Source organism: Bos taurus, chromosome 7 (genome assembly GCF_002263795.3).
Source record: "Bos taurus isolate L1 Dominette 01449 registration number 42190680 breed Hereford chromosome 7, ARS-UCD2.0, whole genome shotgun sequence".
In the NCBI taxonomy this organism is placed as follows: Eukaryota; Metazoa; Chordata; class Mammalia; order Artiodactyla; family Bovidae; genus Bos; species Bos taurus.
Genome location: NC_037334.1, coordinates 30,993,042 through 31,020,985, shown reverse-complemented (window position 1 = coordinate 31,020,985; position 27,944 = coordinate 30,993,042). Strand labels below are relative to the sequence as shown.

The 27,944-nt window shown below is 32.7% G+C and overlaps 1 protein-coding gene across 1 annotated transcript in view; it reads left to right on the top strand.

The window, feature by feature from the left end:
- Positions 1-27,129, top strand: part of SNX2 (sorting nexin 2) — a 58,756-nt gene extending 31,627 nt beyond the window's left edge. Inside the window, 13 exon segments of the mRNA NM_001038519.1 lie at positions 1,867-2,030; positions 3,320-3,386; positions 3,732-3,775; positions 5,182-5,323; positions 8,115-8,193; positions 14,310-14,385; positions 15,341-15,454; positions 15,707-15,800; positions 17,200-17,405; positions 23,606-23,749; positions 24,866-24,946; positions 25,070-25,141; positions 26,646-27,129. Of these exon segments, the coding sequence (NP_001033608.1) occupies positions 1,867-2,030; positions 3,320-3,386; positions 3,732-3,775; positions 5,182-5,323; positions 8,115-8,193; positions 14,310-14,385; positions 15,341-15,454; positions 15,707-15,800; positions 17,200-17,405; positions 23,606-23,749; positions 24,866-24,946; positions 25,070-25,141; positions 26,646-26,696 (1,334 nt within the window). The 3' untranslated portion in view covers positions 26,697-27,129.
- Positions 27,130-27,944: the final 815 nt, after the last annotated feature.

The window sequence follows — 27,944 nt, the reverse complement described above, 5'->3', positions numbered from 1 at the left end:
ACAAGTATTCCTTTGTTTGAAAAATTCTCTGGTGTCTGTGGTATGAGTGAACTGTTACTTAGCTGACATTGACATAATCAATTTACACTTACCTTCAAAGTGTCTCTCTCAAGGAAATGTTAATCTTTATACTTAGTATATATGGGACTTTTTTCTGTATAAAAAGAAAAACTTTGACTTATTTTTTTATTGAGGTATAGTTGATACATAGTATCGTAAGTTTCAGGTGTACAATATAGTGATTTACAGTTTTTCAAGTTTATACTCCACTTATAGTTTTAAAACGTTGGCTGTAATCTCTGTGATGTACAATATATCTTTGTAGATTATTTATTTTATGCATAGTAGTTTGTACCTCTTTAATTCAAAGTAGACATTTTTAATACCTCAGAAATTCAAGAGGTATCTTACTGCTTCAAGTAAATAACATGTTATTACTGATATACTTTTTGAGGTATTAAAATGGCTTACTGTCTGTTGTTACTACTTTCTCAAACTTTGTAGAATCTAAGAACCTCAGGTTAGAAATCACTGATCTAGTCGTGTTTCATTCACTGATCTAGTCCTGCCTGCCTTTTCTTGGTATCAGTTCTATAAACCAGCAGAACTGTGGTTATTATTTTGGCCACTGATTATAAATTTTACTTTTCTGGCTTTGCTTTTAACTTACTCAGTTATGACTGATTCCTGAACAATATGGATTTGAAATGCTCAGGTCCACTAATACGCATTTTTAAAAATTAATAAATACTACAGTACACCTTAATCGGAGGTTGATTGAATCCAAGAATGTGGAACCTCTAAAACAGAGGAGCCATGTATATGGAAGGCCCGGATATAAGTTATACTCAGAGTTTTGACTGTGTAGAGGGTTGGTGGCCCTAACCCCCATGTTGTTCAAGGGTCAACTGTGTTTCACTTTTGTGGAATGCTTCCCTCATTTTTTTCTCTAAATCCATTCAGATCTTTTCAGTTCAGTTTCATAAAATATTCCCTATTTTCCTCAGCCTAGCTTATTCTCTCCCATCTCAACTCAAATTATGGTTTGTTCTATAGTTCATATAGCAGGTAAATGTTTTGTTATGCTCTTTATATTGTTCTCTTGGCTGTTATTTGTCTTTTATTATTTAACATTCCACATGCTTGTGTCTTATTTTCCTGACTAGATTATAAACTCCCTGAGGGCAGGTATGGTACTTTACATCTTTTTGTGTTTCTTCATTGCATTTAGCACAATGTTACATAGCTTTTAGACACTCAGTTTATTGATTTGTTTTGTTTATAAATATATTTAGTTTTAGATTTTTCAAGTGAACAAGTACTTTAAATGCAAACCTAAACACCTATTTCTTTGTGTATATTTGTGTATTCAGCTAATATCCAGTAATCTTTAGCAGTTAATTGCTTTAGATTACTAACTTTGTGGACTTCCCATAACGGATTTTTAATCCCATTTGGGATAGTTCTGAGCAGCTTTCCGCTATAAAGTTTGTGTTTGTGTATAAAAGAATCATAATGTTAGCCTGAATACAAGATTTTGGAAGGTAAGTTACCGCAAGTATTAGATATATTATAGATCCAAACACAAATGAATGTGGAATTATTCACATCATTGCTTTCCTACTAGCTTTATACCACTAGAATAGATAACTATGTTGACTTACTGGAATTCTTCCTAAAATCAACAAAATCACTGTTGGTTTTAAAGTTTTAAGTAAACCACTAAGGATGGATTCATAAATTATTTATAACAATTATTTTAAAATAATATTTTGATATTATGGGTTATATACAAATGTTTCATAATTCATTGCCTGCTCTACTTGTTACCAGTATCCTCAACTAACTTGTTTAATTTATATCTAGAAGCTACAGAGGAAGTTTCTCTGGACAGTCCAGAAAGGGAACCTATACTCTCCTCCGAACCTTCTCCTGCAGTCACACCTGTGACCCCCACAACACTCATTGCTCCCAGAATTGAATCAAAGAGTATGTCTGCTCCTGTGATCTTTGATAGATCCAGGGATGAGGTATGGAAAAATGTTTATATTCTAAATTAATATGTAAATAATAACTTTTTTTTTGTTCCCCACCCAGTGTTTCTCTCCTGTCCGTCATTTGTAATCAAAGCCTTTTAGACATTTCCAAAAAGAACACTAAAGAGGTTGGGTGATTTGGTTTCTAAATTTATCCCCACACTTTTTAACCCAATAACTTGAGTACATCACTTTCCTTCTCAAGTCAGGCAGTTTGTCCTTTGTGATCTTACCGTAATAGTCCCATGGACTTGGGCACCTGGCTGGCTACAGTTCATATGGTTGCAGAGTCGGACAGGACTGAGCGACTGACACTGTGTTGGCAGAGCAGGGGATGTGTTCTGAGTGGAGAGGAAGCATGAGGGCCTTCTAGGGTGTAATGATGGTGTTTTTTCTTGATCTCGGTTCTGGTTACAGAGATGTGTTTACTTTGTAAAAGTTATTGAGCTGTATACCTAGGATTTATATGCTTTATATATGTTACAGTTCAGATAAGGCTTACTTTTCAAAAATCTGTGCAGTAGGGCAACTTTGAAAAAAATTATCATTAGAAAAACATACTTTTCTGAAGTCTTAGAATATTAATGTTGCTTTTAAATTTTGAAAGATTGAACAGTTCCTGTGTTTTTTTCTTGAAAATAACAAACCTTTCCCTCAGAACTACTGTTAACAGGGATTGCTTACTTACAACGGCATAAGAAGTGCTTCTCTGTAGTCTCATAGGTTTATCATTTTTCCTGCTTCTTTCCTCAGTGAGCTTTGTAGTGCTTTTATTGGCTTCAAGAAGAACATGTGTTTACTAGGTAATTAGAGAGATCATGATGCTCAAGTTGCTTATCATAATTTCTGCAAGTATGTAGGATTCTACTGGCAAAAGTAATGGCTGCTTCCTGGTTTTTAAAGAGGAGAGATACAGCTTTGAAAAATAGTAATACTAAAAATAATTAAGGAATTATTTTCATAATCTGCATCTGAAGATTGAACAAAAATATTCCACAGTATTCCTCCAGAAGTTTTCTTTACATCTGAGGACTCAGAGGAACACAAGATTTTCTGTTGCTTCTCTCAATTATCCTTTTCCTATTGTCTTTTTGTGTGTGTGTATTTTTCACATAGACAGGAAATGTAAAAGCTTTCATTGATTTTCAGAAATGGAGTGCTGAGTGACTCTCAAATTGTTTGATGTGGCAGTGATCCTAATAAAAGATAGATGGTAAAAGTTATACTTACTACTGTTATGATAATACAAATTGGAATCTTTAATACCAAAAAAATTTTCCTAGATTGAAGAAGAAGCAAATGGAGATGTTTTTGATATAGAAATTGGTGTATCAGATCCAGAGAAAGTTGGTGAGTCAACATTTATTATATTTTGTACTTGCTACTTTTTGATAATTAACTTGGTTGTTAATGTGCTGTTTTTCCTAACTACATGCATTGTTACAATATTAAAATTGGTGCTTCTAATTTTTAAATTTGTGGCAGCTTGGTGGTTTGTATTGTCTCCCAGCTTTATTGAGAAATAATTGACAAATAAAAATTGTGTGTATTTAGGATGTTATACACATCACAATTATCATAATGTGATAGCTTAATATTTTATGAAATGATTGCCACAATCAAGTTAATATATTACCTCCATAGTTACCTTGTGTGTTAAGCTTATGATTTTTAATAGCTTGGCTTTTCTTATAGGTGATGGCATGAATGCTTACATGGCTTATAGAGTAACGACAAAGGTAAGCCTTTTGCTCCTCTAAAAAAATACTGAGCCCTCACTGTGTAGTATGAGGATACTACAGTGATTAAAGTGTACGTGATCACTGTCTTTACAAGGTTATCATCCAGTAAAAGTTGCATATAAACAGTCACAGTGAGTCGTGAGTGGTTTGGTAGAGAGAGAGTTCTGGGAGGCTATGCAGGAAGGGATCTAATCTAGGCAAAGTAGAAGTGTTGCGGGTGGGAGAGGGGGCAAAGGGATTTGCTTGTGTAAAAGCCAGAAATAAGAAAACATTGTGCTTTCTAGGACCTGCAGGAAGTAGTGCCAGGTTAAATTGTTTGGCAGTAAGCCTGCCTTTATTATGAATAGCCACATTAGGAATTGTATGATGGAAAACCATTGAAGTTCAAACAAGAGTGTGGCACAATGAGATTTTTGTTCTAGAAAGCTCTCTCTGACTCAGTTTGGATTGGGAGGATAAAAGTGTCAGGGAACTTCCCTGGTGGAACACTGGTTAAGACTCTGTGCTTCCACTGCTGGGGAGTGTGTGAGTTCAGTCCCTGGTCAGGGAACTAAGATTCCACGTGCTGCACAGTGCGGCCAAGATAAAAAGAAAGGTCAGGATCTCTAGTTGAGGCAGTTTGAGGCAGTTGCAATTCTTAAAGGGATTGTAGACCTTCAAATCTTAAAGACAGGGGGTCTGCAGCAGTCCTATTGTGAGAAGTGATAGTTAATACTAAGGAATTGGTTTTGGGGATGAGTGAAGAAAATGGTTTCTTGAGTTATATAGGAGCTGTGATCAGTAGAGCTTGGATGTAAGAAGTGAGGAAAGAGGGAAACCTGAGTCTTTGTCTAGAGGAACTCTGTGGTTGTTGGAATGATCCTGGAGAAAAGGCAATACAAAGAGAGGAACGCAGTATGGAGTGAAATCTGTTAATTCATTAAACAGATACTTATTTATGTACCTTGGAGTCAGGCTGTCTTCCAAAAGCTAGAATAGTAAACAATACAGAGAAGTTCCCTTCACTTTTCCAGCAGGGGAAAATATGGTGAAATTGAGGTGGCAGTGCAATTTAAATGGAGGTTTTCCCTTGGACTATGTATCAGACTGAAGCCCAGTGGAGATCTAGGCTAGAGGTAAAGATCAGAGGTCAAGAATCATTAGCGTAAATACAGGTAGAGTCGGTGAGATGAGTTAAGTGTAGAATAAAGCAGGTGTTTTCTGTAAAAAAACAAACAAACCAGCAACAACTGTGATTTGGGGTTTTTTCAGTTGTTAGAAATCTTTGTTTCACAATAGTTAGCTATTTTTTTTGCTATGTAGACCTCTGTGTGTGTGTATGCATATTCACAATTATGTATTACATTAATTTTTAAATAATTGTTCAGTATTCAAAATTTGAAATACCTCTTCTTCACTTGTAGACTTCTCTTTCCATGTTCAGCAAAAGTGAATTTTCAGTTAAAAGAAGATTTAGTGACTTTCTCGGTTTGCATAGCAAATTAGCAAGCAAGTATTTACATGTTGGTTATATTGTGCCACCAGCTCCAGAAAAGAGTATAGTAGGTAAGTATGAATCTTTAAAAATGGATTTTTGTTACTGGTACTCGTTCAATTTTAATTGTATGGATTTGTGTATTCCATAATCACTCACTATCATGACATATCAATGTCTTAAGAGATACTGAATTTAAATATTCTATTTGTGATAGTCATTTATCAACTGAAGAGTGTATAGCTAAAAATTTTATTTTCTAATACCTAAGGATTTTGATTTATACAATGTGATGATTGTAAATATTAAGTTGGAATTTAGCAAGATGGAAGCAATTAAAAACCCTTTTAGGGTTATTAGAACCTTATTACTGAGTAACATTTAGAGAATATTTAATATTATTAGCATATTAACATTTTTCTGAGGACTTGGAGATGTTCCATGCTCAGCTATACATTGTACAAAAAGATTTGATTTAGCCTTGCTCACAAAGGAGCTATTTAAACTCATCTTATTTTATTACATACCTCAATTTAACATTTAAAAACATTTCACTTTTACAGGTAATAAAGCCTTACTGAGTTAAGAATATGAAGAATATTACAAAAGAGGAAAACCTCTATTGTCCCACCATTAAAATTTTATAGTATTTTTTCCACTCTTTCTTTTCAGTCAAGATTTTTGGTGTTCTCTCAGGAGAAGTTGAGTGCACATCCTCCTTCTCCACCATTTGAACCAGTTTCCCAGTCATAGGTTTTTATTTAATCAATTTTTTATATATATAAGATTGTTATTCTGAAATATATTTGAAATAAGTTTTATTCTAAGTTACTGTTTTTTCCTCTTTAAACATTTGATTTGAAAAGCAGTTTTATCTGTATCTTTTATGATTTTGAAATCTTGATATAGTCAAAAGCATTTTTATATTCTTCCTCATTTTTAAAATTCAAAGATCTAGTATAGTTCTTCAGCTTTTTGGTCTCAAGACCCCTTGTGTATTCAGATATATTGAAGGGCCTTTAAAGAGCTTTTGCTTTTGGAGCTATACCTCTTGATACTTACATGTGAGAATTTTTAAATTGTATTTATTAATTGACTCAAAAATAATAAACTCATAACCTGTTATTAACAAATAAGGTTTTTGTGAAAAATTATTTTTGTAAGGCAAAAAAATAATGATAAGAATGGCTTGGCTTTTTTGTTTTTTTACAGTTTTGCAAAATCTTTAATCTCTGACTTCATAGAAAATAGCTTTATTTTCACATCTGCTTCTGCACTCTATCTTTTGTAATACAACACATCATATAACTTTAGGAAAGCTCCACTGAGTTCTCATTAAAGAATGAAAGTAAAAATTACAAAAATAACAGCATGGTATATTATGAAGATAGGTTTTTGTACACATCCCCTGCCACTCCTCAGAAAGGTCTCAAAATGCTTCCAGATATTCTAACCATGCTTTGTGAACTGCTAGTCTAGTTAATAATTTTATTTCTCTAAACTGTTGCAGTGGTATCCTTCGGCCTCCCATTATCTGTGTAGTGAACTTGTTTCATTTATCATAAATTAATTATTAATATCCTTTTTTCTTTAGCTTTAAGTTGTACAACCATTTTTAATATATCAAAAGAGGAAAAACAAAATAATTTTTCTCATTTTGGTGACTAGATTCACTAGTCTTTAAACATTGAGCCAGGGGGAAAAAAAAATTAAAACTCAATTTTCATGCCAAGTTTACTGTGTTTCAAACTAATATTTTCCTCTAATAGTCTTCAACCTTCCACCAATTATTAGATTAAAAGGATTGAAAAGATTGGAAGAATTTGAGGCAACCATATAAAATGCCTTTACTTATATCTTAAAAAAGATACAAGTAAAGAGATTAGCAGGAAAAATAAATGTAGTTAAATAAAAGATAAAGTCAAGTTAGTTTCCTCTAAATGTGTGCATAAAGTTTGAGCAATTATTAAAGGTGGATAACAAGTTGTTCTGTGAAGTTCTTGGCAGAAAATCAAGTAGAGAAGTAGTCATTTTTAAAATTTCATGTTGTCCATCAGTTTTTAAAAATGAATACATTAACTAAGAAAAAATTTGCATATGACTTTATTTTTTAAATTCAGAGAGGTTCTGTGAAAGAGCTCATTATTTCAGCTGTTATAAAACCAGATATGATAAACAAACAAGAGCATGTTCTTAAAATCTGTGGCAGAGGAAATACTTAGCATATTCACAGATTACACTTATTTTTCTAGTACCAAAAGTAAAGACTTAATTATTGCTCATAAGAGATAAAAATATCAAGTGAGCTTAAACTCATGAATTTGAACTCCATTATGCATATTGCAATCAAACACATTTTAATTTACCAGGAGTATAATATATATCAAGTAAAATAAGGATTCCAAACTGGAAAGCTACAGACATAGCTCAACTTCTGCTTTAGCTGTACTCTTTTATGGTTTACATTAAAAGTACTTGCCCCAGTATATATATTAATCTGTTAAACATAGGATACTAGTTACAATTTTTGACACTTTTTTGTCAAGTTCAAATATATTTTAAATTATTCAGAAAGTCAAAGTGTTAATTACTCAGTTGCGTCTGACTCTGTGACCCCATGAGCTGTGTAGCCTGCCAGACTCCTCTGTCTGTGGAATTCTCCAGGCAAGAATACTGGCATGGGTAGCCATTCCCTTCTCCAGGGGACCTTCCCAACCTAGGGATTGAACCTGGGTCTCCTGCATTGCAGGTAGATTCTTTACCATCTCTGAGCCACCAGGGAAGCCAAATTATGCAGAAATTATTTTAGAAGAATGTTTCTCGGTAGTAGAAAATCATGAATCTCATTCAATTTTTTCAAAGGCATGACCAAGGTCAAGGTGGGTAAAGAAGATTCATCATCCACAGAATTTGTAGAAAAACGGAGAGCAGCTCTTGAAAGGTAATTCTGATCAGCTATGTTTATTACTCTTATGTTTTTACTTCAGTAATATAAGTCTGATTCCACTAAGTGGCACAAGTATATTATTAAGTATGAAAATTCTGAAGTACTGCTCGATTACTCTTAAGAGTGCTATAAGCTTTTTTAAAGAAAATTGGTTCATTAAAAAATATGGTACTGTATCCTTGTTCCAGTTCTATTCTCATAACAAAGTGATACTTGTTTTCATCTACATTAATTTTTCTTTTGAATAGTTAGTGATATTGAAATATTATTAAATGCAATGAAAAATTAGGTTTATGCTCCCTCCTTCAATTCTTTATAGTTGATTGTGACTTGAGAGTACAAAAGGGTTAGTCAGTGCTTGAACTGACTGTATAGTTAAATAAAGGCTGATAGATATATATGTTGTACCTTCTTTTATACTTCTTGACCTGACACATTTCCTATAGCTTTGAAGACGTGTTCATTGTGGCCAACTCAAAGAGAAATGGATGGGAGGAATCTACTCCCAGAATCTTAACATTTCTTCCTTTCTGTGCTGAAAATGTGAGAAAACAAGTTCAAAACTATCTTAAAGTTCACCTTATAGTTGGTAATTACCTAGATTTAAAGTACTTGCTACTTTCATAGGTTTTTTTGTTTTTAATTTTAATCAAATTTGCTTATTTGTTTTATTTTCTCTCTTGGCTTAAAATTAGTGGTTAGAGTAGATAAGGACAGTTTTTAGGAAATAGCATATTATATCTACAGGATATAAATTAGTTTTTAAAACTCTTTTTGAGACAACATATTTCTGGATTTTAGTAATAAATTATTTCAGTTTTAAAAAAATGCCACAGTAAAGTCAGGTTTGAACAATTCATAATAAGAAAAGCTAGTGTGCAACTTAAAATCTTATGTTAGAGAAGACTTAAAAGATGAGATTGTGTCTGTGAGACTAGCAGTCACTCTGGAAAAAGATTTAAATTGCATCAATAGAAGTTTAATTTAGGCATTAGAATTGATTCTGTGGTGAAAGAAGTCATAGACTGAGTATGTTTAAGAATAAAGACAGATAATGTACTGCCTTGATTTCACTTAGTTCTTCCTGAAAGTATAACCATGACCTTTTGAGAAGCCTTTCCAGTCCTGTTTTTCTGTGAGTAAATTTGAAATATTTTGGATGACATCTTTGATAAGAAACTTAATGAAGATTTATTGTACCAAGGACATATTTGGTTCTCCACTCACCTTTTCTTTTAACTTGAATGCATTGCATAGTACTTAAACCGTACCTTCATTCACTATGTAACACTGAGGAGAGTTTTACAGAAGTATTGAAGCTTGACCTAGTATATTTGTGAAGGTAGTTTCTTGACTAGTAAATATTACTTGTTAAATACTATCAGTACCTTAGTAGAATTTGCAGTAGTGATAAAGCGTATTATGAGTTCATTCAACATTAGAAAAGATAACTAAAGAAAATACAGGTGTAAAGGTACAGAAGCAGAGGAACTGGAATGATTTTTATTGTGAGTTTTCTGTGGCATTTCTTAAAATTTAAATATTTAGGCATTTCTATGGGATACATGACCTAGTTGGATCTGGCAGGTCAAGGATGTATTTCTTCATATATGGTCTAGTAGTCATTTACATAGTTATTTATTCGTTGAACTTTGAGAATCCAGATGACTGTCTTGAGCAAAAGGATTAATATCTGGTATTAAAATATGAGAAGAGAAAGGGAGTGGTTAAGAACCCAAACATTCCTCCTGTGCCACACTCAGTAAGCAGAAACTACATCTTCTAAGTATCCTAAAGATAGCTCACTTGATTTTCTTATGAGTGCTTCATGTGTTACCTTATGAGCATATTGAGTTTGCTTTATAGTAAGGATGCTGCTGCTACTGCTGCTAAGTCGCTTCAGTCGTGTCTGACTCTGTGTGACCCCAGAGACAGCAGCCCACGAGGCTCCACCATCCCTGGGATTCTCTGATACACTTCTGTAAATATAAACTGAGAAATGTAAAGTAGTATGAAGTACTGTATAGGGTTTTAGAATCCTTTCTCTGTTGAAACCTGCACTCCATTATGCACTGCACACTATCTGTGAGGTCTTGGACCAGTTATTTAACCTAAATTCATTGTTCCTTTTCTCTAAAAATGTAAGTGTATCATAATAAGTACCTGCAAACCCAGCTGGCAAAGCCTCAACAGTTAGTGTAGATTGATTAACCCACTCATGTCAGAAGGTTTGGAGGTAGGCAGATGTTTAATGTTATCAAGTTCATCAGGAAATCCTGTTGTTTCCTTTTGATATCTGGACAACAGTTTTTTCTTCCGTTCACTACCAGTTGAAACGTTGGAATTAACTCCAGTAGACTCCACGTTGATCTCCCTGTTTCCATCCTCGTACCTCTACTCTTTTTGTAATATAACTGCCAGTGTCATCTGGTGGTTATGCATCATCCCCACTCATACACGCATCTAATTTCACTCAGTAAAAGCCATAATCCTTATAATGATCTATAAAATCTTCCATGACATGCACTGCTCACTCTGTTACGTACTTGATATCATATCTTCCTTGATCACTTTGCTCTAGGCCACACTCACCTTTTTGCTGCCCCTCATAGATCCCAGGCATTTTCTCACCTGGGTTTTCACTCCCCTACCCTCTGTGGCACTGCCTATAAAGCTTTTGCTCCTGGGGTATCCACATGGCTAATTCCATTACCTGTTTAAAATTCAGGCATTCAGGTATCACCTTTTCTGACCTATTCTATTTAAATTGCCATCAACCGCTGATCCCATTGGGCTTCCGTAGTAAGCTCAGTTGGTAAAGAATCCGCCTGCAATGCAGGAGACCCCAGTTTGATTCTTGAGTGGGGAAGATCCCCTGGAGAAGGGATAGGCTACCCACTCCAGTATTCTGGCCTGGAGAATTCCATGGACTGTATAGTCTATGGGGTTGCAAAGAGTCGGACACGACTGAGCAACTTTCACTTTCACCAATCCCATTTACTTGTCCTTTCTCTACTTGTCCTTTCATTTCTCCACAGCATTTGCCATCTTATCTCATACATTATTTTTATGATTTGTTGTCTGTCTTCTTTTCTAATATAAGCTTTAGTAGGAAAGGAATCTTGTTCTCTTTTGTTCATTGATACATTCTGAGTACTCAGAACAGTAACTGATGTGTAGTAAATGCTCAAGATATGTTTGTTGAATATCATCAGATATTCATCATCATCAAATGAATGTCATCAGAGACACAGGTTCTTTTTGCCTTCTTGGTCTCTCTTTGTTAGCACATATCTTTGAGTCTAAAGCAAGAGAAATATCTTCAACTCTGTTTCTCTCAAGCATTTTGTATAACCTGCTTTATTTTGTGTTGGTAAGTAAGTAGAAATTTGAAAGCGACCCCATGGACTATAGCCCTCCAGGCTTCTCTGTCCATGGAATTCTCCAGGCAAGAATGCTGGAGTGGGGTGCCAAGGAATCTCCCAGATCCAGGCATCAAACCCAGGTCTCCTGTATTGCAGGCAGATTCTTTACCATCTCAGCCACCAGGGAAGCAGTTGAAAGCCCTTAGTGATTGTAAATATACTGATGACCTTTCCTTAGCACAAATCTTAACTAACTGCTGACCACTTCTTGCAGAGTCTGATACTTACTTTTCATCAGTTCCTAGCGTCTTTCATTTATGTCTTCTTTCAGTGTTTGTTCTTCCCCCCAGTACCTCTTTGCGTTGTATTTTCAGTGTATTCTTCCTACATTTGTTTTTGTTCTTTATCTTTCTTCTACGTATCTATAACCTTCTCTGACCTTAATTCTGAATTGGTGTATAGTTACAAATAATCAATTAAAAATCCGTTTTATGTTTCTTTTCTTAATTTTAACATTATGTAAGTTTAATACTTTTTTAAAGTGGTTGATTACTCTTTATTTTCGTGTGACTCTTAAGAAAGTTTTATTGTCTTTTTCTAGAACGTAGAAAAAGACAGTATTGTCTTTTTATTGTCTTTTTTTATTGTCTTTTTCAACGTTGATTCCTCAAAATGCTAGTATGTTTTAAGGTGAAAAAAAAGAAATTTACTGTCAGTTGAGGTTTATTAATGTAAGCTTTAACAAAGTTAAACCAGATCTTTTTCCTGCAGTACTTCTCACAGCATTTAATATGCTGCTATTCACTATGAATCTTAAAGGAATATGTATGTAATATATTTCAAACTTTCTTGGTTATAGAAACACTCTTTTTCTTGGAATATTGCATGAGACTAGTGTTCTCACTTAATAGAACTCACTCAAAAATTCTCACTAGAACTCACTTTAAAAAGTTATTTTAGAATATAAGTAGTATTAGCTATTTCCATTTATGTTTGAAGTACTGCAGTTTTTCTTAAAGGTTGTGTACTTCCTTGCTTGTTCATTTTATGAATGTCTTAAGTGCTTGCTGTTTATCTGCTGTTGTGTGCACTCAGATGAACAACTTATGCAAACTGCTCTTAAACAGTACACAGTCCTGCTGCTGCTGCTGCTAAGTCGCTTCAGTTGTGTCCGACTCTGTGCGACCCCATAGACGGCAGCCCGCTAGGCTTCCCCATCCCTGGGATTCTCCAGGCAAGAACACTGGAGTGGGCTGCCGTTTCCTTCTCCAATGCATGAAAGTGAAAAGTGAAAGTGAAGTTGCTCAGTCGTGCCCGACTTTTAGCACCCCATGGACTGCAGCCCACCAGGCTCCTCCGTCCATGGGATTTTCCAGGGAAGAGTACTGGACTTAATAACTCAGCTAGAGTAGTACTGGACAACTTCAGTGTTAAAACTGTTTAAGTAAAATTCCAGTGGAAAAATATCAGCATTTCTCAAACTTACAGGATTAGCGTTCCTGCTGTACTTTTTTTTAGTTTCATAAACTAAGCAGCAAATAAATAATTTTTAAAACCACAGTGTAGATTGTACTGTACATATCTATTAAATACCACTTCTATTATAATGACCTCTTACATGAGCTGATGACTTAAAATGAAGTTTAATATGGTAAATATTTTATTTAAATATATAAAAATATTTTTATGGTATATATATATATATATGGTGAAAATATATATGGTAAATATTTTATTTAAATATATAAAAATATATAAATGTTAACGTTTGAGCTTTTTTTTTTCCCAGAAACTCTTAGGCATATTCTATAATCTGTTCTGTATAAATAGAATAAAGGCATATTAATTATTATATGTTGGGCAAAACTAATACAATGTTGTAAAGTTTAAAAATAAAATAAAATTTAAAAAAATAATAGAAACATTACTGCATGTAATTATTAATCTGGGGAAAGAGCAATTTTTAAAAAATGGGATTAGATAAGTAGCAGTGATTGAAATAGTGGAATTTTTTTTCTTATGAAAGAAGGATTGGTAATGTATTGTAACTGTCAGGGTTTGACCTTTTCTCGTAAAGAAAAATTACTAAAGTAAGCTGATAGTGATTTAAGTAGTGATTTTTCTCTTTACTTTTTATTTTATGTGATGTTGTATAAGGAAAACATCAAAAATAGCAAAACCTTGGAAATAGAAATGTTGAAAAAAATTTAGTCCTTGTCAAATGAGGATCAAAACTGATTTGATAATTTAAATCTACTGCCAAGGGGGAAAAAATTGGTAGGCTGTTCTCCATTTTGGTAATGATGACAATTAAAAAAAATAGTTTGGACTAATTAGTAATATATATATTACTAGAATATAGATAATAATGACTGGGGACATACTGACGTGCCAAAAGATAGAGTTGTTTCACAAACTTACATATATACCCTAACTCTAATATTTTGCAGTGAGAAGTTTGGTAAGTAATTTAACCTCTCTCCATTCCTACCCCTACCCCCCTACTGTGCCTCTTTTTACATAATTATGAATTTTTCTTTTTATGTAATTATGAATTTTCAAAAGATGAATGCAAAGCTTATTAATATTAAATTACTGTAAAATTCTACATAATCAGAGTGAAAGCAAACTGATAGGAAGCAAACAGAAGGCATCTTTTTTAATTTTTAAATATTCTTTTGTTGAAATAAGATTTAAAATAAGATGCTACTGATAAATAAAGGAGCATTTTATTCTTAAATCTAGGTATCTTCAAAGAACAGTAAAGCATCCAACTTTACTACAGGATCCTGATTTAAGGCAGTTCTTAGAAAGTTCGGAGGTACTATTTCTGCTTTAAATTTTTATATGTAAATGTTCTCATTTATGATTATCAGTAATTTATATAAGTATAGGTATAAGTATAAGTATATGTGTTCAGTAAACAGCTGCATTAATAAATGGAATAAAACAATATGTTGTGTTTTGTTTTTTTGCTTAGTGCTTTAATTAGCTTTAATTAACTAAATTCATAGTAGAATATCTTCATATCAATAATTGTAGGATGATTATTCCCTTTCTTGAAATATATTAAAACCAGATTTAAAAGAACAGCTTACAAATAGTCTAATTCTGAATACCCTAAGTCATTGCTTAGGCATTAAATAAGTTTATTCAGACCTCATTTTAAAGATAGTTGAATGTGGGTTTGTATGTCTACATTCTAATAGTCTTATTAAGGTTTTGAAAGGGAAATGTGTGATTTGAAAGAACTTTAATTATAAACATGCTGATCTTTATATTTGGCACATTTTATCCTCTAATTGTTACCATATGAGACTTTTTTTTTAATCTACTTGAACTCCAGAGTTGTTAAAAAAAAAAAAATTCCAAATCTCACAGCCCTGACTAAGCATAAGGAGATTTTTCTCAAGACTTTCTCCTTTTTTCCTTTTAAACAGTTTATATCTGCTAGCAAACAGGTGGCCAGTGTTAAAGTGCTTGGCAATTTCTTAATATATTTTGACAAACAGAGTGTTGTTCTATCTAAATGTAAACGTGCAGAAGAAAAACAAATGGAAAGTCTATTTTTTAAGTTTTCCTTTGAGAATGTACAAGTAGTGTATTTGAGAAATTAGATCTCACTATTGAAATGTATGAGAGTGAAGAAAATACAACCTCCTTTTTTTCTTTTTTTTTTTTTCGGGGGTGTTATGTGGGGGCAGTCCCTTTTGTGGCCAGTTAAGCCTCTAGGCTTTTAACCGGTTTGTTTGCCCTTATTTGTCATTCAATTCCAGCTGCCTAGAGCAGTTAATACACAGGCTCTGAGTGGAGCAGGAATATTGAGGATGGTGAACAAGGCTGCCGACGCTGTCAACAAAATGACAATCAAGATGAATGAATCGGATGCAGTAAGAGCTGATTTTTCGACTTGAATAATGAGATGAATTAATGAGCCCAACAATTGCATTTTAAAGCTGTACAAGTAGAAAATAGGATATTAATTTGCTTATTGAGTGTAGTTCCCAGCACATCAGTTGACCACCATGGTTATACATGGTTAATTCGTTGCTTTAAAACAAGGAATGTAGCTTGCTATTGGTAACCTAATTTACACTGGTTTGTTGTGGCTAAATTAGCTCCATTTTTCATTTTTCTCTTAGTGGTTTGAAGAAAAGCAGCAGCAATTTGAAAATCTGGATCAGCAACTTAGGAAACTTCATGCCAGTGTGGAAGCCTTGGTCTGTCATAGAAAAGGTTTGTTTGTCTTGTTATTTATATGTTTAACACTGTAAGTTAATTCAGATATTTTATTAAAAATTATTAAAGTTGTGAAATGAATAGTTTTAGGAGGATGTTTTCTGTTTCAACTTTGTTACTTAATATTTTTTCTTGTATTTTAATCTTCTAGTTTAGGAGAAAAATCTTAGGTTTGTATATTTTGAATTTTAGATTAAAACTGCTTGATAATTAACTCTTTGTTAAGCATATACTGAATGAATGAAGATGTCTTATTGGTAGCTCTTAATAATTAAAGAATGAAATTCAAAAATTGATACTTGAAATTTGTCTTTAAAATGTAGTTTTGTGCCTATATTTCCTAAAGAACTGTGAAGCATTTGCTTCATTTTTCAACCACAGTATTAAAAAACCCAGAAAGGGGAGTATTTAAAATTCATTAAAAATTTGAGTTCTAATTTTTTATTCCATTGTGAGGTGTTTTTGGTTTTATTTTTAAAGAATACATGACTTCTAGAATTACCTTTCTGAAACACTTAGTAAGTAATTATCTTTCTAGAACACGTTCTAAACCACTTAGTAAATAATTTATTACTTGTAAGTGCCATTATCAGTAATACATTGCAAAAAAAAGTAATTACAAAAATCTACTAATATATTTCTCATTGAAAGTGGTTTATAACAGTTTTTCCTATTTATATTCTCTCTTAGGGAACATTTTATGGTTCTTTAAGAGAACTTTATGAAATGCAGAGCAACAGAGCAAATCCAGGCAAAGTAATCGTTAGTTCTTGACATCTGTTTTTCTGTTTGATGTGTTTAAAATGATCACATTCAAAAATTCTTAATATTTCACTAAGCTTTGGTGTTGCACACAAAGGAAAAAAGAATAAGATTTATGTGAATTATATATACAGTTTTGCCTTGTTTTCTTCCTGTGTGCTAAATAATAATCTCATAAAAATTGTTATTTTCAATGATAAATACATGTTTAAAGGCCAGATAATGTAATACAAATCAATTGTGAGTGTTCCCAGTGCTTTTCATATAAAAATATTTATTTTTTGTCTTTTTTAGGACTAGACAGAGAAGCACTTAGGAGGAGAATGGGAAGGGAGATTATTATATCAAATTTTTAAACATAGTTTATACCCTAGGCGTATAGGCAGTGTACTTCTAAATTTTCAGTAGAGCTCTGAACAGTTGACGTTTATATGCCCAAGGCATTTTAATGACTGTTTTTATTATTTTTAAATATTTTTCTTATTTTTTAATTGGAGCATATTGCTTTACAGTGTTATTTTAAAATATTTGAGCAGCTTGTAAATAGATAAAATTTAAAGAGAATGTAAAATATCAATGCAATATTTAAGAACTTCACTAGTGAACACTAAAAATGAATGCTTTTCTATTTCAGAACTTTCAGCCAACACAGCTGCCTTTGCTAAAAGTGCTGCCATGTTAGGTAATTCTGAAGATCATACTGCTCTATCTAGAGCTTTGTCTCAGCTTGCAGAGGTTGAGGAGAAGATAGACCAGTTACATCAAGAACAAGCTTTTGCTGACTTTTATATGTTTTCAGAACTACTTAGTGACTACATTCGTCTTATTGCTGCAGTGAAAGTAAGCCTTATTTTGTAATCTTCCTTGAATTTTTCATACTTCACTGTTTTGCTTATAAGAAGAATGTGGTTTCCTATTAGGCATGCATTTAAGTATGTAAATTACATACTATACTAGTATGTATAAAATGATTTCAAGATGATTATTCATAACTTAATATTCTCTTCCCCATGACTTAATACCATAGACAGAATTGATTTTTTTTTTAAGGGATCTAAAGATGCCAAATACGGTAAAACCAATACATACTTACTTACATATTTACATATAGAAGTTTGCAACTAACTGATAGCATTAGTTTACTCTTTCTAGTATGAGCTGACATTACCACTGGACTCTGTTCTCATTAGTAAAGTTATAATAAATCAGACGAAACCAGAACTGACTGACTGTTGCGTGAATACATTTAACGGTGACTTTAGCGTGAATTTAGATGATAAAAACATTTGGTGTGGTCATCACGTATTTATAGATGACATGGGACTAGATTAGATAAAGAACTGTGTTTTCAAGTTGTAATGGTTGAGGATGAGCAGTCTTAAGTTTCTGAATAATTGAGAAAGTAAACCTATTAACTAATAAAAATTAGTCTTTTACAGATATCTCTAATATTCAGATAATTGAACTGTTATTTTGTCTGTTACATGTTTTGGAATATACTTTTTAAGATCTTATGGTGTCTTTGAAGTATTGTTATGAACATTAGTTTATGGAATAAGGGGAACTGGAAGTTTACTTTGAATTCAAACATCTAGAAAGTTAATGCAACCTTGTTCCTTGCTTTCTTACACAAAATTTTTTCAGCTTAAGTCTGATCAAATTGATATTCATCTGTAATCAGAACACTGATGCATCTTTTAGATGATTCCGTTCTCAGGCTAGTGACAGTTTATTGCTGGAGGGTTCTTAGCACTTTATAGAGGCTCCTTAGGTTTAGGCTAAATTATCAATTTTGTTTGTATTTACTCTTAGATGTCACTCTTTATCCTGGTGGTTAATTTCTCTCTTCAGCTATTTAAAGATGTTAATATAGATAGTTAGAGTATTCAGTTCAGCTCAGTCACTCAGTCGTGTCCGACTCTTTGCGACCCCATGAATCTCAGCATGCCAGGCCTCCCTGTCTATCACCAACTCCCGGAGTTCACTCAGACTCACGTCCATCGAGTCCGTGATGCCATCCAGCCATCTCATCCTCTGTCGTCCCCTTCTCCTCCTGCCCCCAATCCCTCCCAGCATCAGAGTCTTTTCCAATGAGTCAACTTTTCGCATGAGGTGGCCAAAGTACTGGAGTTTCAGCTTTAGCATCATTACTTCCAAAGAACACCCAGAACTGATCTTCAGAATGGACTGGTTGGATCTCCTTGCAGTCCAAGGGACTCTCAAGAGTCTTCTCCAACACCACAGTTCAAAAGTATCAATTCTTTGGCACTCAGCCTTCTTCACAGTCCAACTCTCACATCCGTACATGACCACTGGAAAAACCATAGCCTTGACTAGATGGACCTTTGTTGGCAAAGTAATGTCTCTGCTTTTCAATGTGCTATCTAGGTTGGTCATAACTTTCCTTCCAAGGAGTAAGCATCTTTTAATTTCATGGCTGCAGTCACCATCTGCTGTGATTTTGGAGCCCAAAAACATAAAATCTGACACTGTTTCCACAGTTTCCCCATCTATTTCCCATGAAGTGATGGGACTGGATGCCATGATCTTATACTTCATTTTAAACAGGCAACTAGTGATACACCGAAGTCCAGTTTATAGATAATGGTTCCTGTTTCTCTGCCACCTGCTCTCACCTCATTCCAGAACTCCCACTAGCATGAGAGCTGCTGTTAAAAAGAATAACACCTCCAGAAAAAACCTGTGGGTTCAAAAAGGGACACTTGGCACTGTGTGAGAGGTAGTACGTGCTGAGAAGAGCTAACCTAGGAGAAGACTCCCTCTCAGTGTTAATCTTCCTGTGTGATGGATGCTCATCCTTCAAAAACAGCTTTTCTCATACTGCCTCTACGTTCTTACTGTATTTTTGCATCTCATGAAGTTACAGTTATATTCACATCCTAGAATGTTTCCTACAGAACACTGACACTGAAAAATGTACCACAGTCAACTAAGTCTTTGAGATAATGTTTGTGATATCCCTGTCCTTGTCCACTTAATGTCCTCGCACATATATGGAACACCCTTTGGGAAATACTAAATCAGTATGGTCTGTGGTCAGGTTATACGTTAAGATGCATTAAGCTGTTTCAGATTGATTTTCTACTGAAACCTAGCCCAACTCAATTTCATAAAGGAATTGAGAAATTATAAATGACATTTATATGACATTTTTATGGTCTTTATTTTTTGTTTTTAAATTTAAACTGTTTGTATTTGAATAAGTAATACATGCATAGAATAATTCTAGCAGCCCTAAAAGGTAAATTTCTTTTCTACCCAAGACCTCTAATCTCTCTTCCCTCAGTCAGATACTGTGAGGTGTCTTTACAGAATTAGCCATGCATGTGTATGAAACTAATTTTCTTTTTTTTCCTTCTTTCTATCTCTTTTTCTTAACCACCTTTTTCTCTCCATTCATCTCTTCCTTCTTCAAAAAGGAGCATACTATATGCACAGTTCTTTGCCTGCTTTTTTACCCACTCCATTTCTAAGAGATCTGTTTATCAGTTTATGTAAAGATATGTTGTAATCTTTTAAATGGTTAATCATATTCCATCATTTATCATATAGATAGACCTTGAATTATTTGATCAGTCTAATATTAAATATTAAGTATTTTGATAATAACTCTTTGGGCATAAAATCCCTAGAAGTAGAATTACTTGACCAGTGGATATATGAATTTTAAATACCCATGAACACTGCCATGTTACTCTCTGAAGAGGTATAAGTTTTAATTTCTTTAGTTATTGTGAATGTAAGCATTTTTACAAACGGTAAACCTTTTGTATTTCTTTTTTCTATGAACTGTTTATGTCCTTTGCCCAGTTTTCTTTAATTTTTTTGTCTTACTGATTTCTAATAGCTGTTTAATACTATTTAGCCCTTTGTTCTATCCATATGGAGAGTATTTTTCAAAATGATGGTAATTTTGAAGCTAAAGTACTTTGAGAACTAGCTTAAAGTGAGGGTGCTGAGAACAGGAGAAATTGGGGTCTTAAAAAAAGATAAAAGTTCACCTGCTCAAAATACTCCCCCGTTCTGGCCTTTAAGCCAGAAAATTTCTGTTTTCCTCTTTTGTACAGCCTCTGACATCTGGGACTCCACATTTTGGGTAGTACTGTTAACTGACATGTATTAAATGGTAAACTCGTTACATACATTTTCATGTGTTGGCCTCCTATGAACCTCTTGAGTAGGGTCAGGAATTGAGGTAGTAGTTTTCAGTGTTTTCAGCACTAGAATTCTTTATAAGGAATTCTTGCTCTGAAAGTAAATGTATAAAATATATAAAATGTGATTTTTTAAAAAAATCAATAGATGGATTCCCCAAGAAGTTTAGCATCTTCATTGTCTGTCTGTATAATCAGCATTCTTTCAGGACTCCAGGAATCTGGGCCACATACTTTCAGATTCACTGAAGTAGAATATGGTATTAATTAAATTACAATAGGAAAAAATTAAAATTATAGCCTCAAATTTCCTGGTTGGCTAGGAAAACTGCTCTACAACTGCAGCCTTATCTAATTTAGACTAGCTTGCATACAGATAGGTACCACAAAATCGCCAGGGGTATGGAGTCTAAAGTGAATCACCAGTCTAAATGTTTCCCTCTTACAGATGAAACTGTTTATACCAGAGTGGATTAGTATCTTGCCATGCAGAGGCTTACATTACATTATAATTTGATTTTTTTTAATTGAAGGATAATTGCTTTACAGAATTTTGTTGGTTTCTGTCAAACCTCAACAATAATTTGATTTTTAAGATCACATTTTTAGAAGATTAAGTGTGGTTCTGATTTTCTCTTTATATTCTAGTGTTACAAGGGTAGAAAGACAAATGAAGAAAAAGTTAATTTTTATGGAGTTAAGATTAATTTTTTTTTTCTAACATAACCAGACTTTTATCATTTTGCCTTTAAAATTGTTCCTGTATCTGTACCACAGTAAACATGTGATGGTTCTGGAATATTATGAAATAAACTGGGCAGAGACCAAATTAGTTTCAGGTAGTATGTCACTGAAAAGGCCCGTTGATACATGTTAAGAACTTAAGCAAATATTAAAATTAAAGGGCATTTTAGTTCGTTTCTGCCCTGTATTGGTAAATATTTTAAATAATAAATTTAGTTATTGAACAGAGGAATTTATAAATAAAGAGCTGATATGGCTCTGTCCATTTAAAGGGAAACTAGGCCTAAAAATCTTAAATTACTTTTAAAATTTGTGTATATGGTAAGGCTCAGGGATTGCTTCTTTTAAAGGATAGTGACTTTGGGAATGTATTTGTGTTAGATTTGTTACTTTTGTGATTTTGGCCCACTTTAATTTGGCTGAAGCAAAATTAATTCATAATGAGAAATGTTTTAAGGCTGATATGGTCTTTTAAACAGGAAAAGCAAAGAGGACACTAGGACTCACTACTGAGAGAAGAGAAATGATATGAGATGACAAATCTAGTAAAACGGATTTCAGTGCCTATAGATAAGAGTGTTTTTAACTTACTTGTCTGCTGCTAAGTCGCTTCAGTCGTGTCTGACTCTGTGCGACCCCACTTGTCTAGTATGTCTCTTGTCCTGGTTAATTAAAATGTGTATTGTCTTTAAGAACTATCTGTTGACTTGGAATTTTTAATATTATTGCCCACATTTTTATAATACACAAATACAGAACTAGTATTTTTCTGAATACAGTCCAATTATTTTTTCCCTACTAAATTATTATTATGTGCACTTCTAGTAGATATCTAGTTAATCAACTACATTTATGTGTGTATGTTACTTATATGTAAGCTGTAATAGTATCTTCTAATTATTAAACATCTGGTAGGTTAAGTCACTGTGCATGCTGTATACTTTTTTCATTTTATTTCCAGTGCATAAATCTAGATCTCATTGTCCTCTTTTATATTTGAGAGAACTGTGGATTATAGAAATTAAATGAATTTACCCAAAGTCAAGTGACTTTGGGTAATTTACCCAATTTTTTGGGTATTTTGGGAATTTACTCAAAGTTTTAAGCGACAAAACTAGTGTTCGAATCCAAATTTCATTTTTTCCAAAGCCTACATTTTGAAAATACACAATCTAGGTGCTTTCTTCTTCATCAAGTTCTTATAAGAACATTTATTAATTTACTGTTTCTTGATCCAGAACACTTTACTTGGAATAAATGAAGATAACTGTTTCACCTATTAATGTTTGATTCATTTATTCAATTAATAAATACTAAAAAAATATGAATATATCCTCAACATCAAGTTAGAAAAGGGATTACTGTTGTATTCCATCCTGTCCATCAGCTTTTTGTTTTTTTGTTTTTTTTAAAGAAATCTCTAATTACTGTCTTCTAGTAACTTGTTCTTGCTCTGCCAAACCCCTTGAAAGAAGTCATGGAGTTGGTTGGATTTTTCTGTTCTTTTTTTTTTTGTCTATTTCTTCATTAGGTTCTGCATACTAGATATGTACATCCATTTGCCCTTTTCATCTTGTATAAGACTCTCTCTCTTTCCCCCATTCCCCATTTTGTTATACCTTTAAATTGTTTGGCTTTTCTTTTATTTGCTATTGATAATGTCTTCCACCACATTTTTACTTTACTTTGTTATCTTACAGCTTTTCCAATTTCCTATTTTCAATTTTCTGACATATTTCCAAAACTTAAATCTGCTTTTGATATTTTAGTAGGAAAACTTTCAATTGTAGATATGGATACCAGCATTTTCCTATTAAAAAGTCTTTCTTCAAAGCATAAAACTCTGTTAGAAACCTTGTTATAGGCCAGATTTTAAACCCTAAAGGCTAGTGAAATGGATTTTGTATATTTCATCCAGTTATGGGTGGGTTTTTATTTTTATGTAAATGAGTATGGAAATCTACTTCTTTTGATATTAGCATGTTTATTTTCAGTATCTTAGTATAAAGAATAGCATATAAATACTTGGTTTTATTGTTTTCAGTATGTAGCACTTCTGGTATTTTAAAAGAATTTCAGTGTTAGCTCCCAGTTAATAATTATTATGTCATTCACTTATAGGGTGTATTTGACCATCGAGTGAAATGCTGGCAGAAATGGGAAGATGCCCAAATTACTTTGCTCAAAAAACGTGAAACTGAAGCAAAAATGATGGTTGCTAACAAACCAGATAAAATACAGCAAGCTAAAAATGAAATAAGAGAGGTGATTAATACAAAATGCTTTTACTTATCTCTTTTACCCAAGTTTTCCATTAAGTCATTCATATATGCATAATTTTTCATGAATTTTTTTCTGAACCATTCAACACTTAGCAGTTTTTTTCATAATTTGTAAACTGTTTTAGAATTACTTTAACATTTTGATCATCGTAAAAATCTCCAGCAGCCTTTGTTACTTTCACATAATTATGGAATGGATAAAGAAGCATACAAGGAAAACATTTAAATTAACCTTTCTTTTGAGATAATTTGATTTCAGATAATTACTTATATATTATCCCCCATATATATGTATTATATATGGTATTTTAGTAAATTTGTATAAGTTTATTATAATTTATACACTTCTTTTGCCATGCTTCAATAAGGAAATTGAAGAGGTAGGACAACCTTTATATTACTTAAAGTAAATGTACCTGCTCTTTGAAGAGTATGTACCAATGTTTCGGTTACATAGTGGGAAAATATCATTCCATTGCTTAAATCTTGATTTATTTTATTTTTAGCTGTTCCATTGGTCACTAATCACAACGTTCATTGTTTCTGTAGTGAGTTTAATGTTTACTAATAGCTCTTCAATAGACCATAATTGCATTTTTTTTTTAATCTGGACATTACACCATTACAAAAATGTTTTCTAAATGTATGTCATATAATTTTTCTAATTATTTCCATGGGCATATAAATTGTGAACATGTTTTCTTGAAATTAGGCAAATATTATTGATATATTTTGAAATAATTTAAAGTTGTATAAAGAAATGAGAGGATTATACTCTTAGCATTGCTGAATTATTTGATGGTGAACTTTATATTCAAAATCTTTTCATCTAAATTAAGATGTGGAGATTATAATTCATTAAGCACTATAATATCCTGATCTTGAGTATATCTGATAGTAAAATATTAATGGAAATTAAGCTGATAATGCACTTCCAGTACTGGAAAGTTAGATACAAGTTTGAGTGATGCCAAACTGGGTCTTGCCAGTGGTGAGCTTTCAGGATTTTTAGGCATAAATTAAATGAGTGGTCATAACAACTAGTTCTAATGATTCTTCCCAGGCAAGAGTTAAAAATCTTATCTTTTGTTTTTGTCAGTGGGAGGCAAAAGTACAACAAGGAGAAAGAGATTTTGAACAGATCTCTAAAACAATTCGAAAAGAAGTGGGAAGATTTGAGGCAAGTATAATAATTTTACACTTTTCTTGACAACGGGGTCACATTTTGCTGTGATACTGTGGTAAAATCAAATTTAGTTCTGTACTAATGGAGCTTTTTCCCCCATTTATTATATTTCAACAGAAAGAACGAGTGAAAGATTTTAAAACTGTTATTATCAAGTACTTAGAATCATTAGTACAAACACAACAACAGGTAAGGTAATTTTTTTTTTTTTATAACTTACAGACTTCTAGAACTTGTTTTTGATATACTTTTTTATTTTAAAGATGATAACCAATGAAATGAGCTTTTAAACTTGAGAAGCAATAAATGGAGTAGAAAAAACAAAGCTAGCAAAGGGAAAATAAAATGGTACAGTAAAAGTAACTGGAAATCCTCAAGTCCTTCTTGGGGCTCCCCTGGTAGCTCAGGTGGTAAACAGTCTGCAATGCAGGAGATGCAGGTTCGATTCTGAGTCGGGAAGATCCCCTGGAGAAGGAAATGGCAATCCACTCCAGTATTGTTGCCTGGAGAATCCCATGGACAGACCATGGGGTCACAGAGAGTGGGCCATGACTGAGCAACTTAACACTCACTTTGAAGTTCTTTTTGCCTCTACTCCTAACCCCTAGGAGAGAGAGAGGTTTCTCAATTTTAGACTTTAGAGAAACATGCTGTACTATTTTTCCTTTTTTCTCTGTCTTCCCAGTTTTATTTCTCTATTGATTGCAGATGTTTAAATATATTCTTATAGTAAGTTCTCTTTCATACTAGCTAGAACTTAAACTAAAAACTAAGTTTTGAAGGTTTTTTAAAGAATATTGTTTTTGCTTTAGTTTGGGTTTCATGTTGATTGTATACCACAAGTGGCATTTGTCTCCTTAAATAGAGAAAACCATGGGTTTTCATTATAGTAAAGAAAAGTTTGTAACAAGATAATAGAGATTTTTTTCCCCTGTGTACTTTAATGTAACTTTGAGTAGTATGTCAAATTATTTAATATCTTGAACAGAAGGATTTCTTCCCCCAGTTCTTTTAAAACTATATAATAAAATTTTAAATTAGGTGATAACATTGTATCTTCAATTTTTTTAATATATTTTAAGTACTTAGTTCATAAAATCAGATTTTTTAAATGGAAAAATTAGTTTATATAAGCTTGTCTTTAAAAGAATTGTTTTAAACTTAATGTTACTTTTTATGTCAATCTGTACTATTTTCTGGACTATCCAGAAAAGACCGACAGCTAATTCTTTCCAGTGTCCTTTTCCCTTTCTTGCTTGGATGTTTTCTTTTCTTCCTTCTTTATCACTCTTTTTGGCTGGCAATAACATAAAATGTGAATATTCTCTGAATTAGGAGATGTTATCACTTTATATTGGAAAAGCTCATTGCAGTTTTATTATTTAAGGTAATCTTATATAGTTTACACTAGCAAAACTTTTTATATATACAGTTTTGCATAAATTAATCGTAACTTTTTAGGTATTTTTTAAATTGTGTTTTTTATTACAGAAATTGAAATTAGCCATGAATAGTTAATATTTTTAAGTAATTTATAAACTAATTATATTGATAAGCTGTATAAGGGAATTTAGATGGTCCCTTTAAGAATCAGACTTTAGTAAATGTTATTTATTATTAGCTAGATTTTTTTAATGCTTCATGAAATATATATATGACAGATTATAAGAATATGTTTTATTATCATCCACAGCTGATAAAATACTGGGAGGCATTCCTACCTGAGGCCAAAGCCATTGCCTAGCAAGAAGATTATTCCTGTTAAGAAGATCTTGGATGCTTGTTCCAGTTATGCAGAATTCCATAGTGAAATCATTAAAAACCATCTAAATAAACCACTATATATTTTATGAATTACATGTGGTTTTTTATAAATATATATTCTGACATTTTATTACAAGCTGCATGTCCTGACCGTCTTTGAATTAAGTGGACTGTGGCATGACATTCTGCAATACTTTGCTGAATTGAACACTATTGTGTCTTAAATACTTGCACTAAAAAGTGCACTGCGAGGCCAGAAAATTTTACAATATTTTTTCTTTACAGTATGTTCTGTAGTGTGTTCACCCTCTTTATGAAGTGAATTATCAATGCATTGATTAATGTTCACTTATACATTCCTGTACAGAAATTATGATTTTGTGATTACAGTAATAAAATTATATTCCTTGTGAAGTATTAGTAACAAATTATTTGGGTATGTAAACATATTAGAAGTCTTTTGAAAGCATTTTAATACAAAGAAACTTTTTCTTTTAGATGTATTTAGGTGATGCTATGATCATTAATTTTTTAATTGACCAAAAAAGCTGAACTCTTTCATTACTAAGTCACTAAATGAAGGTTAATTAAGGTTTGTTTTTGCAAAATCATCATAAACCAAAGAACATTTATCTCTTGGTTCATCTTTGAGAGATGCTTTTTGTCTTGAGTAAAGGAGTAAATAGTTGTCTTGTTTTTTATCCTTTCCTATTATAAGTGCCCAATTTAACAATTAAAAAAATATTTATCTGTTTCTGTTACAGGTCCTATGGATTTTGCTCATCTTCTATTACCTTCAAAGTCTAAGACTTTGCATATATTTAATTTATTCCTTACCTTGCCTTTTTTTTGTTGTTTTAAGCTAAAAGATCATCTGTGGTCATCGTTGACAGAGAAAAGTGCTGTGCTAAAATACCCAGTGATTTGATGAATAGCCAATGATGGTACAAAGCAAATTTGAAGTAAAGTGAAATTTGTCTTTGGCAACCATCTCACCTATTTCTGTATCATGTTTACATGGCAGTTATATAATCCTTGATGTTGATGAAAATTTAAGTTGTGACTAGCATCAGACTTTTCTTAAAGATGCTCCTCAGTTGTGTCTCCCTTCTGGAAGGGTAAGATGTATGTGTAACTGAGTCTTTTCTAACAGCTTACTGAACACAGTTAACGTAGCAGAGTCTCCTCAGGCGATGTTTGTGCACTTCTTTTAGTTGAAATTTTTAGC